This window comes from Dermacentor albipictus, chromosome 1 (genome assembly GCF_038994185.2).
Source record: "Dermacentor albipictus isolate Rhodes 1998 colony chromosome 1, USDA_Dalb.pri_finalv2, whole genome shotgun sequence".
Classification (NCBI taxonomy): Eukaryota; Metazoa; Arthropoda; class Arachnida; order Ixodida; family Ixodidae; genus Dermacentor; species Dermacentor albipictus.
Window position 1 is genome coordinate 226,122,128 of NC_091821.1, and position 12,389 is coordinate 226,134,516.

Sequence of the window (12,389 nt, forward strand, 5' to 3'; positions counted from 1 at the left end):
GCGTGGTGTCAGCGCTCACAAGTAAGCATCAACAAATCGCACTCGATGAGCGCGGACACTCGCTGTCAAAACGCTTGTGTGAGCAAGCGGGGCAGCAGCACTGAGCGAAGTGGCCTTCGTGGGGTCCATCACTTCAACACAAGAGCGGTGAGAACGCAGCGTGCACAAAGGTTTGAGCCGTCTGCAGATGCCTATCAATATAGGGCACGCGTGACCGCGCGTGGCTACGAGTGGCCATGCAAGGTACGCGCTTGATAGCGGAGTCGAAGACCTCCCCCCCCCCTTCCTCCCGTGCTGCCTCCCCGCTTTCCTCCATAAATGACGTGCGAGATAGAGCTGTGTGCGATCGTCAGTTCCCCTTTAGCCCCGTCGCGAAGTGCGCAGTTGCTGCCGAAGAGCAAGCAGGCCCCTCCCCACTCTCCCTCCCATGCCCCTGGCGGCTTTTCGCGCAACGGAAGACGTCGCGTTTTCTGCCCGCTTCATTCCTTCGCGTGCTTTCATTCGCACATACTGCATAAGACGCACGGCGACGGTGTTATCGCCCTTGGACTTTATACGGAACATCACGGCGACGGCAACGGCGAAAATGCGCCTGGAGTGTTCATATGATTGCTATCGCAATAATAATAGAGTTATACAGTTTATCTTGTTACTCAAGCGCTTTAGGACACGTTGCAACTTCGGAAGTGAAGCCGGGCAACAATGAAGTCAGTCCCATTTAGCAGTGATTAAGCAAAATAATTTACCTGAAAGTATATAAGCTCGCTGGCCTAACCTCTGTATTCTGAAACCTCGACTCGAAGCTCTTTGACTTCGCCGAATGCAGCGCGATGCCATCTATCGATTGAAGATGACATTGGGCTTCAAAAATGCTCCGATTGGTGCGTACCCAACACTTCCTATATACTTCGCAACGCCGGCTCCCACAATTCTCACGTCACAACCCGCCGGCCGACAGCGCAGCTCCAGCGGCAACGAACTCACTCTGCTTTCAACGCGGTCACTTCGCTTGGCGGTTCGTTGCTGCCGCTGAAAACGCGGTGTCTTCCTTGTGTGTTGTGCTGCGCTTGTGCTGCGCCTGCAGCGATTACCGTGGATATTTGTTCGCATTGTCATGCCTGACGGCACGCGCGATGCCGAACACGTGTTGTGTGCTGCTATGCACCGGAAATTTCGATACTGGGAGAAAGGTGCAAGTCTTTTCTTTCCCCAAAGATGAGGACACGCTAACGAAGCGGTTGCGTGCCATTCCCCGAAAGGATTTCACATCAACTGCATATGCTAAGGTAAAACTTTTATCTCAGTTGTATTCATGCTGCTATTTTTCCTCAGCACGCATTTTTGTTTCTTGGTGAATGTAATTTGGGTTCGTGCAGTTAGCAAACGATACAAAGCGTTGCGAACTTATCGCATCGGTGACATCGCTATTTTTACTATCGCTGTTTTTTTCTGTATGCAAGCGAATGTTTTTCTGAAACGCAGAATTTTATCTGCGCAGGTATCGTGTAGCAGTTGGCCAGTTTGCGGGCAAACTGCGCGGCGAACATATTTTCAAGCATCCTTTGCAAGCAAAGGAATGAACTTGCACGTATTTCATAAGAGAGTGCAAAAAAAAAGGGGGTGGGGGAGCTCGTATCTTTACTGAGGACTGAATATTGGCAATTCACTGCCTTGCAAGGTTAAATTGCATCTTTCATGCATTTTGGTTGTTGAAAAAGAGTCACTGCGAATTTGATGTACTTAGTGCTTTTTTATAACTTGTTTGCTTGCGTTATCTGTATTGTGTGCTCCTGACGGCAACTAAAAGCTGAGCTTATTGTATACAGTCGAGTGCACTCATATTTAACTGTATATAAGATTTTTTTTTTCTTCTCAGCTCCCGGAGTTGATGCACGATGTGCATGTGAACACTACTATGCTGGTGTATAGTGCTTAAAAATTAACACATGTGAATGCTACTCTGACAAATTGATAACTGAGCATCCTGCGTTAAAGAATAACTATGTATCTAATTTATATTACGTATACTTTTGAATGTTTTGAATATGTTCAGATCCTCACTCCCTATCTGAACAGCCTTGTATGTATGACTTAAACAATGAAGTAATTTGAATTGAATCTGATACAGAGGAACATTGCATTTCAGGGCACTCATTTTTTGGTGCTTGATTGGCAAATTGTGCCATTGTGAATACTCTTGTTGTACTATGTTGATGATATTGTTAAACCATTGTGAGTAATCAAAATTAACGCTACGCAGTGTGGTTGTGAAATGAGTGTACATTAACGAATGGGTTGATTGTTCCTATAGTTAACAATGCCATTGTTAAAAAATACGTCAGCGAACGCCGCCCGGTTTCAGTCAAGTAGCGCACGACGTCTTAATGCTGCAAACAGCCTCTCCAGCTTTCATAATTAAATATCCCAGCCCACTCAGGTATACCCTCCGTGCAAGCGTGAATTGTGTTTTTTTATCGAATGCTAGTGCGGAACACAACTGAGAGACTGAATTGCTTGTAAAGAGAAAAAATAATATGAGACCGGACGGTATCACGCATTCAACGCATGCGTCGCAACGCACCGCGCTCGAGCAGGAGCGAGCCGGCCATCGCGGCGTGACGTAGCCGACGTCATATCACGTGACTCACAGGCCTGAAAACCTGTCTAGGAGGTGTTAGCTTACCACGACGAGGAGCTGATTGTGACTGATATATTGAAAAACCACACAGTCACCGACTCTAAGTAAACAGTTTCAAAAATAACCTAATAGAAATAAACGAGAAAGGGAACCGGGAGGCTCGATTTTTGTTAGTCGCAACCATATAAAGCTAGTAGACAACGTAGCCGATGAGAGCATTGCGGACATTAACTGTAGTTTTTAATGAAATGTACAAATAAGGGGGGATATGAAAAAAGACGAAAACACAACTCGCCACTTGTGGGAGCCGAAAGAATAATAATTAAGCCTCTTTCAAAAATTACTTTCATACGTGTAAAATATTTAAAGTTGTGTCTCGTTTTTTTTGTCTTTTCATACATCTCTGCCGTCTGTGAATGCTTATTAGCTATTACCCACGGACTTGCATACTTGATAATGGACAAAGAAAACGGCAAGTACCCCTGCCACTATTGTTTACCTGGTCCTCGGCGAAGACATGCGCCCCAGCTTGAAGCAAGCGACCGACGACGTCGGTTTGCCCTTCAGCGGCGGCGCACATCATAGGCGTCCTCCCATCCTGCATGTAAACATAATCTGCGTGTGAAACAAAGACCGCAGTAATTGCGATTTAGATTTCAGAGATTCTATAGATCGAGTGGTGGCGCCATCTGACGACGCATAGTGCCTAACATCTTATTTCAATATTATCTTCAAAGAATAAATGAATTAATACAACTCCATTTTAACTAATGTATTCTGCATGACGGAGTGGGCCCTTTAAGCCTCTATTTTCATATGAATTCTGACTCCAGCTAATAGTCCATGGTACTAAAACATCATCATACCTTAATAAAGGGCTGCTCTGCGTAAACTCGAAGTACCAATCCATAGTGCCTATCAGCGCAAAATATTACACAGGATAAAAATGACTAGAACGTAGACAGAGCGCTGTCTTCCAACTGTTTTTGAGCTTGCTGGTTAATGACCTGGGCAGAAAAACAGTGTGAAAGCCAGTACACGAAGAAGACGCTAATCCGCACTTTCTTCGCGTCATTTCTCTTTGTGCTCTTTTTTTTATTCGTCTAGGTTTCCCGCGACCTAATGTGGGAATTAATTTACATGTAAGCAGGCAGCCCGCTTCATGCAGATATTGCAACAGCGACCTATGAAATGCATTTTCCATAACCCCTCGTTCTTCAAGTTCTGTTCATAGGACCAGCTGCCATTTATTTACCTTTTCGGCGGTGGTCTGCCATTGGTCTACCTCTGACTAGCTCGACTGATTGATTGATTGATTGATTGATTGATTGATTGATTGATTGATTGATTGATTGATTGATTGATTGATTGATTGATTGATTGAGTGATTGATTGATTTATTGATTGATTGCCCTTTGTGTTGGGGTCATGACACATGTCAGCATACCGTAAAGGGAGGTACTTTCAGCATAAATTCAAACGCGAATAGAAGGAGAGTGATCAGAATGCACGATAGCATGCATAATGACATGGACTGCGATGCCCAGTCCCTGCGTAGCGGATTCCTAAGCATGTTACAGTCCCAAAGTACGTTTTAAAACCTGAAATGACCGAGTGCTAAAAATGCGGGCGAAGCTAGAAATGCAACAACGCACTCTTTTTTGTTTTCAGTTTGTTCGCATTTAAATTTATGCTGATAGTACATGTCCCGTGCTTTTCCTTCACGCCCTAACGTATGTTCTCTCAGCTTTTTTCACCAATGTTTTAACCTAACCGCCTCTTACCTATTTCCACATTTTGCATGTAATCTCCCTGTGGCTTCTTTTAAATCACCATGCCTCCTGGATCATTGTGCCTGCGTCGTCTATTTGAAGCTGAAAGGTATTACACGTGCATTAAAATACCCTCAATCGCTTCCCTGGCTTGCATAAAGCAGGGACAAGTACCGTCTTTATTGTGAAGCTTTTGCCTGTAGCATCTTGTCCTCAAGCATCCAGCACAAGCCTCAAAAAAGTAAAGCGCTCCAACTGCCTAAAACTACTCTTCGTGCTGAAACTTGATGATTAATAATGCCTTACGGCACAATGGCATCTAGGCCACACTGCCATGGACTTTTCATGCTGAAACTTGCTTAGCACGATAAAGAGCTCACTTATGTGAAAAATACCATCGTTTTACAATACTGAATTACTAGTACAGCTTTTCATGCGAGTGCTTGTTGCAAATACCTTTGTTTCAGCACGATGCATGGTTACATGTGCAAACCAATAAAAACTGGTCCCTGGGTAGCGGCATTTTCGGCTATATACTTGCGTGATACGGTTACATAGTGTACGGTAGTAAGACGCTAGTCTGTAACGGCGATCGTGTCATGATCGACACGTCTGCAGCACACGCTTTTGTTCCTACATGTACATTCCGATAATCTGGACAAGTACTAGCTTGGTCCTCACAAAAGCCGCGATTCTTTCCACTGTGTCGAAACGAAGCCTAACCAAAAATCGTATCTGAACCGGAATTTTGGCCCGAACTAAACCAGAACCGGAACCAATATTCTTGGAACGCGCGCGAACCGGAACCAAACCTGAACCGAAAAAAAAAAACGGTTACCAGTTCTGGCCCGAAACGATTCAAGCACATAGGACGAGATGGGTGTTCAACAGATTCGCGATTGTTCAGAATAAGTAGTCATTCGGTCGGCGCACCCCATTAGCAGGTTATTAGGACTTACGGAGTGCACTGTATGCGCCGGTACCGATATACGACCGCTTTATCAGAGACCTTTGCGCATCTGAACTCGGCCATTACAGTTCTCAGCGGCCGAAACGTGTCGGTGGTTCTGCGGAATCACCGTTTCTGTTGAATCTCCCAATCGATTCCCTGTCTATTAAACCTCCCAATCCGGACGTTAGGCTTATAGGCGACTTACTTTTAGAGAGTCACCAGCACATACGTTTGTGGTGCTCCCTATATACAGATGATAAGCCCGCTTTCTCTATGTTCGTTTGTGGATTCTCTGAAAATTGACCCTGAACACGCCGAAGACCGGACTGAAGCCGGAAGATGGACGCGGTAAAGGATGAATAGGCTCTAAAGAGCTGATGCATTGGAAAAAAGAGTGTCAGAAATCTGATATTATTGCATTATCATGATTTCGAACAGCTCTGTCTCTTGATGGTAGCGTTCGCGCAAAGTAAATACTATAGCGAACACACGTTCTTGCCATCTCGAACTAGGGTGGAGGCTTGATAAAACATTACCCTGCTTTTCTGTTCGATGTCTATCGAGGAACGGCCTAAGAGGAATGCTACACAGTAGTCCCACCCAATTTCAGCGGCGGCATGAAGTAGAGTCTTGTTGTTCTGAAAAAAGAAAAAGACAAAGAACCAGAATTATATTTAAGTGTACTAAAGCTGTCGGAAATTATTATAATATTCACAAGCTTACCTTGTCCACTATTGAGCTCTCTGTGCGGCCTAGTTTTTCAAGCTTCATCCAGAGTTCGTTGAATAAGACAGTATTCATCTTCTGTATCGCCAAATGAATCGCGTTGTATCCTTCCTAGGGCAACGGAATTGCACAAATACACGCAAAAGACTATTATGTATCTTGCTGCACGTAGTGCTCAATTATCGAAAAGAAAAGGGTTTGTAGTGAAACCAATGTACAGTCATGAACAGCGGTTTCAAGATCAATAGTGCCACAATTTTTTTTCTCCATAGCCTGGACATGCCAGCTGAAATCAAGTGGTGCACTCTATACATGCGTGTGTTCGACCAATGGAATGTATTGAATTACACGTTACAAAGCTGTCCTACCAGAATTTTTTTTTATGCTGTAGTTTTTAAACTTTTGTTCTCGACTGTACAGCATTCGTTACTGCTGTCTTGAGCTCGTGAGTGGTGCGCTGCTGCCTGGGCCTGACATTCTATTTATTTATTTATTTATTTATTTATTTATTTATTTATTTATTTATTTATTTATTTATTCATGGTATTCTACTCAAAGCACGGCAGGTTTGAGACTGGCTTTACTTAGCACAGGATCCGAAATAATCAAGTCCCCAGTGTTTGAGCAGGCTTGATCTTCTCGTCTCGCAACGATAACAATCGGAGCAGTGAAGGACTGGCCGCCTGCGATATGGCGTCGATTTGTATGCCTCATGACATTGAGGGCTCCCTTGTCGTAAAGCGTGGGGCACGGATAACGTACCGCTAACCAAAACAATCAAAAGCAACGTGAACGAGCGCCTTCGTTCACAGCGCACACCCACACACCGCGCAGCGCAGTGCTCCCGTGCTCTAGACAGTCGTGGCGGCCACTTAGCTGGTCAAAAAAAAATATTTCGTCCAACGAAAACACGCCGCAATGACAAAAGGGCCAGCAGAAATGTGACGCAGTGACCACCAGCGCACGTGAAGAATCAAAAACACACACTTTGAGAAGACAGGTGGTGAAGGAGGAAACAATTTTATGGCGTTCATTATTCGGTCAGGTGTCTTATAAATCACGGACTTCTTTATATCAGCAAAGAAATGAACATTCAAAGAAACATTTTCTGACGTGCTCTTGTAAAAGGATAATCACTAGAAGTATAGCTGTCTTAAGACAAGAAAGGCACAAACGCAGTGGTGGGCCTTTCTACTATATCTAAATCGACTAATGTGTCAGGTTACCTCCACTAAATGCAAATGTAAAGAAATTGTCCTGTTCTGCGCCTATATTTTTTTCTTGCGTCTGTAAATCAATCTAGTAGGACAAGTGCTTGACACGTCTACGCATAACTAAAGAAGTAATAGTTATCTTGGCATCAGTATTTCTTTGAAATCAATGACTGTAAACTGATGCGTTGTCTAGTTTGCCAACAACTTCTTTTTTCTGTCTGCTGAGTGCTCTAAAATTTCCAGAAATACAGGCGTGATCCTTTCTTTGTCATTAGCCTACAAGAACAGAAGAGGTCGTCTGACATTTTATCGCTCATTCGAGGATCATATTGAAAAAAAAAAACAGCACTGTAGTCGTCCATCAACCCTGTATGGCATCGCGGTTTTCTAAAGAACAAATTTTCAGGACCGAAGGGCGGTAAATGTTCGATAACTTCTGGACATCTATCCTTTTCAATTTATTGTTTTCGTACAGCACAAAGAGCATGTGAACTCGATATTCGCGGGTCGATGGGGTATAGTTACAGTAACATGGTAGAGCACTACGTCACGACGCTCAAACACAGGCATTTTTTTTTTCGTTTCTCTTGCGTTTTAACTTGAGTTACATATGTTCACGTTATAGCAAAATTCGATCAAGCTGAGCTTTACATCATCGTAGCCGAACTGACTAGAGCATCTCAGAACGTACCACTTTTACCACAAAACTTAGCTTCCCTAACCATTTGTGCAAGTGCAAACATTTGGTGAAGATATGCGCGCTGAACTTAGTTAATGCAGGCGATCAGCCTAAATGCCTGGTTGGCGATGCTTGCCTGGTTGACGATGGTTGCGTCAGCGTTTCCCTGCAGTAGTTTCAAAGCAATGTCCGTGTGGTCTTGACTTATGGCGAGAATTACAGGCGTGCTTCCGTCCTTTAAGTAAACAGAGAAGGTAACGCCGTTACGACATGATTCAAGCTGACCTGTCACGGTAAATTTATAGAACAGATTGTGAGCCTCATACAGTACTACAAGAAATTATTGCGCGAAGAGGCATGACATATAATTAATATGATGCTAAAATTCAGTTAAAGACATTGATTAAGGCAAATGAAAATGGGTCATGGTGACGCCAGATTACATACAATTTTTAATGAACCGAGACACATCCGTCTCATGCAATTATATTTTAGTCATGGAATGGGTTTTCAAAACAAGAAATGAATGCAAAGGGACAATCTGACCATACATGGTGGCCTTCAGCACACTGTGCGCTATGTCATGGCGGGCTGAGAAATATTGCAAATCCGTATAACTGAGGCTCAAAGGGGTTAGCATGCATGTATTCTTTTTTGGCTTTGCCCCGAAGATGGGTACCCTCCGCAATGGTACATGGCAGGCGGAATGTGCGGCGTTTCATTATTTTCCGTAAATATACATAAGAAGGAATGATTCGAATGCCTACCGCTCATTGCGTTGACCCGTAAATAAGAGAGCAAAAGACGTCTCGTAGTTGTACGCATTTTGCGTTTAATATTTCACCAGCTAATAAGCACGGTTGCCTGCGCCGGTGACGTATACCTCCAGCAACCATGCAGTCAAGTGACGAGCATAAAGACAATGTCGATAAGCACTTCAGAAGACAGCCAATCAGTAACCTCTTATGCTGACAGCACTTTCGCATTTGCTGCTATGCGAAGCAGTTCGGACACCTGAAAAGAGGTTACCCCTCCGCTTGCCCTGGCACAAAGCGCGTCTCTCCATGTACCCGCCCGCGCCTTTGATTGGTGGCGGCATACTGTGGTATGAGAAAAATGATACTCACCCTGGCGGTGACATTTACATCGTTTCCAGCATTGAGTAGCGCTTCTACTGATGGATGGTGCCCGCAGTAGGCTGCAGCAAGTAATGGCGATCTCTTGTACTGAAAAGTAGAAAGATCGTATTGCGTCCAAAATAGAAATAAAGAAGCCGATTCAAAGAAGTGGCTTGTTGCAATGCTACAGTAATTTACACACACAAAAGGCTTCGCGAATTACTCACTACTGAAGTTACGCCGGTAATGCGCAAAACATGCCACTTACAAAAGCGACTATTACGGCTGTGACCTATGCGTCGCCCTTGTGAAGTGAAAGTTTTTCGCAGATGCAGACGAGTGCAGGGTTGGCATTCCTAGGTCGCAGGGAGGGAGCTTATGGTTACAGTTCCAATTTCAAATGACCTGTATACGTAATTTCGAGTAACGTATACGTAATAAAGGCACTAATATTTACTATTGTCTCTTGCATTTATTCATAGGCTTTGCGCCAATATCTGTGTATTGGTCTGGTCTGTACACGCAAACTGAGAAACATAGATGCGCAACGCTGCGGCGCACATCCGGTTTCTTTCGCCCCAAATTTGTCGCTTTTCCTGCGCGTGCCTTACGTCCCCGACAAACGAGTGGCGGAGCATGGCTTTCAATTTCTCTCAAATCAACCTCAACAACAAAGTTGGAGCGAGTTGTGCGCTTTCAGGATTGAATCATAAATTTCAGCACCCTTGGATGCGGTGAGTCGTTCCCCCAAATGTTCAAGGTTATTGAGAAAAAGTAGCCATCAGTAAATCATACATAACAAATTATGCATCGTTATCCGATATCTTGTTACAATACACACACGCCCGAAAAGAAAGGAACAGGGTCAACAATCATGAAATTTCCATTATTTCCTTATTATTTGTGCATATTATTCGCTTGTTGTTGTTTCTTTTCTATGCCTGCGTTCGAGCACCCTCTACTGATGATAACAATCGGCGTGATCAGTACACAATTGTGTGCTAAAGACGGTGTGAACAAATATAGATCTATAGCCTTGACGAGGACGCGTTGTAAAAAAAGTGGAGCATGTATTGACTAAACTTTTAATATAATTTGTTGACAATGATCAAGCACTGATCACTCATCAACATGGTTTCGACGAATATTCTGGTCCTGTATTGACAAAAAAAGAAAAACGGCTTCGTACGCTAGAACTGTTGGTAAGAGCAGATGCGAACCAAGCCTGACGTCGGAAATATCAGCGAAGGTGGCCAGCCAAAGGAAAATACGTACGAAGAAGAAAAGCTTCGTGAATTCGGCCCCTGAACTGCAGGTATTCTTACTGAAGTAACGGATTACCTTAGAGTATGCGTAGGAGTACGTTTACCTAGGTCAATTAATCACAGGGAACCATGATCATGAGAAGGAAATTCGTAGAAGAATAAAAATGGGTTGGATCGCATACTGCAGAGATTGTCAACTCCTGCTGCACAACTGGTATAACTCTGAGAAGAAACGATTAAACACGCTCATCAGAAAAAGTATAAAAAAAGTACCAGGCATTCCGTTACGTGCGAGCACGGACCTCCTTATGCAACTAGGAGTGCACCACATATTGGACGAGATAATCGAGGCCCAGGAGTCAGCCCAACTATCGACTGGAAGCTTACCATTATGATTGAAAAGGAAGGTGTACCATCAGTGCGTTTTACCAGTTCTGACATATGGGGCAGAGACTTGGAGACTGACAAAGAAGCTTGAGAACAAGTTAAGGACCGCGTAAAGAGCGATGGAACGAAGATTGATCGGCGTAACGTTAAGAGACAGACAGAGAGCGGTTTGGATCAGAGAGCAAACGGGTATAATCGATATTCTAATTGACACCAAGAGAAAAAAATGGAGCTGGGCAGGTCGTGTAATGCGCCGGTTAGATAACCGTCGGACCATTAGGGTTACAGAATGGGTACCAAGAGAAGGGAAACGCAGTCGAGGACGGCAGAAGACTAGGTGGAGTGATGAAATTAGGAAATTCGTGGGCGCTAGTTGGAATCGGTTGGCGCAGGACAGGGTATAATTGGAGATCGCAGGGAGGGGCCTTCGTCCTGCAGTGAACATAAAACAGGATGATTGATGATGATGATGATGATGATGATGATGATGATGATGATGATGGTGATGATGATGATGATGATGATGATGATGATGATGATGATGATGATGACGACGACGACGACGACGACGACGACGACGACGACGACGACATGCAAGGAGACAAGTTGAAAATTTTCTCGATTTTAGACAAGGTTCTAACAAAAATTTCCACCCGGAGTTATTAAATAGCCTTACGAATAATCTGCGCGTGTGCAGTGTATTAAAGCTTACTTGTCGCAAAGAAAGCAGCTTTTATTTTTAGTTCTTTTTTGTACAGACGGCGTGACAAGCTTCAGAAGGACGTAGGTTCAGGTGCTCCCCCGGAATCTGTAATATAACCATTACTGTTTTCTGTTTATATTAGTGACATTAATGATGATTTTTCGTAGCAATTTGTAATGTGATTAAGAAATATGCTGATGGCACCGTCGTATACTCAAAATACTAGTCCCTTAATGACAAAACGAAACTAAACGGATACTTAAATTAACAATAATTGTTGTTGGCGTGCATAGCGGGAAACAAATATGAACACTAGCAAGAAAAAAGAAGGTTTTGTGCAAAGGACGCGGGAAAAAGCACCACTTAAAGATAATTACGACATTTTATATCTTATATACGCGTATGTACTTTTGTAGTGAAATAAAACAATCGACTTTACTCTAGTTTACATTCGTCTTACACCACTCACTGAGTATCGAAATACAGACGTAAACTATATCTATATACGTCACAGATAGCATAAAGTGGACGTTTCATGTTGGTAACAATTGCGATAAGTGAAGAAATAAACTTTGCATGCTACGGCGAAACTTTAATGAAACGGCTCTAAGCAGAAGCTTATCACGTACAAAACCATTGTGTTGCTGGAATAGGCAAGATCGGTATGGTAGCCATACACACAATAAAACATAAGCAAAAGTGAGCGCACTCGAAATAAGGCACTTAAGCTTACTGTATACTCATTCCACCGTGTGCACTGATAATTTAACTTAGGAGAAAGGCCGGAGCAATGACTGCACGACCGTGAGGCCAAAAATTTATCAGCTTCCGATTCTTGATGTATTACATGACTATTTCAAGTAGAAAATTTCAAACTATTTATCTCTCAGCACGTCACAGTCACGTACTAAGTTCGCCAAGTACATCAAATCTTT

General features: G+C 43.4%; 1 protein-coding gene across 2 annotated transcripts in view; it reads right to left on the reverse strand.

Annotated features, from left to right (window-relative positions):
• Nucleotides 1–12,389, reverse strand: part of LOC139054233 (uncharacterized) — a 91,549-nt gene that overhangs the window by 77,029 nt on the left and 2,131 nt on the right. For both annotated transcript variants that reach the window (XR_011511088.1, XM_070530943.1), the window contains exons 2-6: nucleotides 9,109–9,207; nucleotides 8,118–8,216; nucleotides 6,086–6,199; nucleotides 5,899–6,000; nucleotides 3,138–3,236 (exon numbers count right to left, since the gene is read on the reverse strand). Coding sequence is in view for 1 of the 2 variants with exons in the window: in XM_070530943.1 (XP_070387044.1) it covers nucleotides 3,138–3,236; nucleotides 5,899–6,000; nucleotides 6,086–6,199; nucleotides 8,118–8,216; nucleotides 9,109–9,207 (513 nt within the window). In the remaining variant the exon portion in view is untranslated. The remainder of the gene's footprint in view (nucleotides 1–3,137; nucleotides 3,237–5,898; nucleotides 6,001–6,085; nucleotides 6,200–8,117; nucleotides 8,217–9,108; nucleotides 9,208–12,389) is intronic.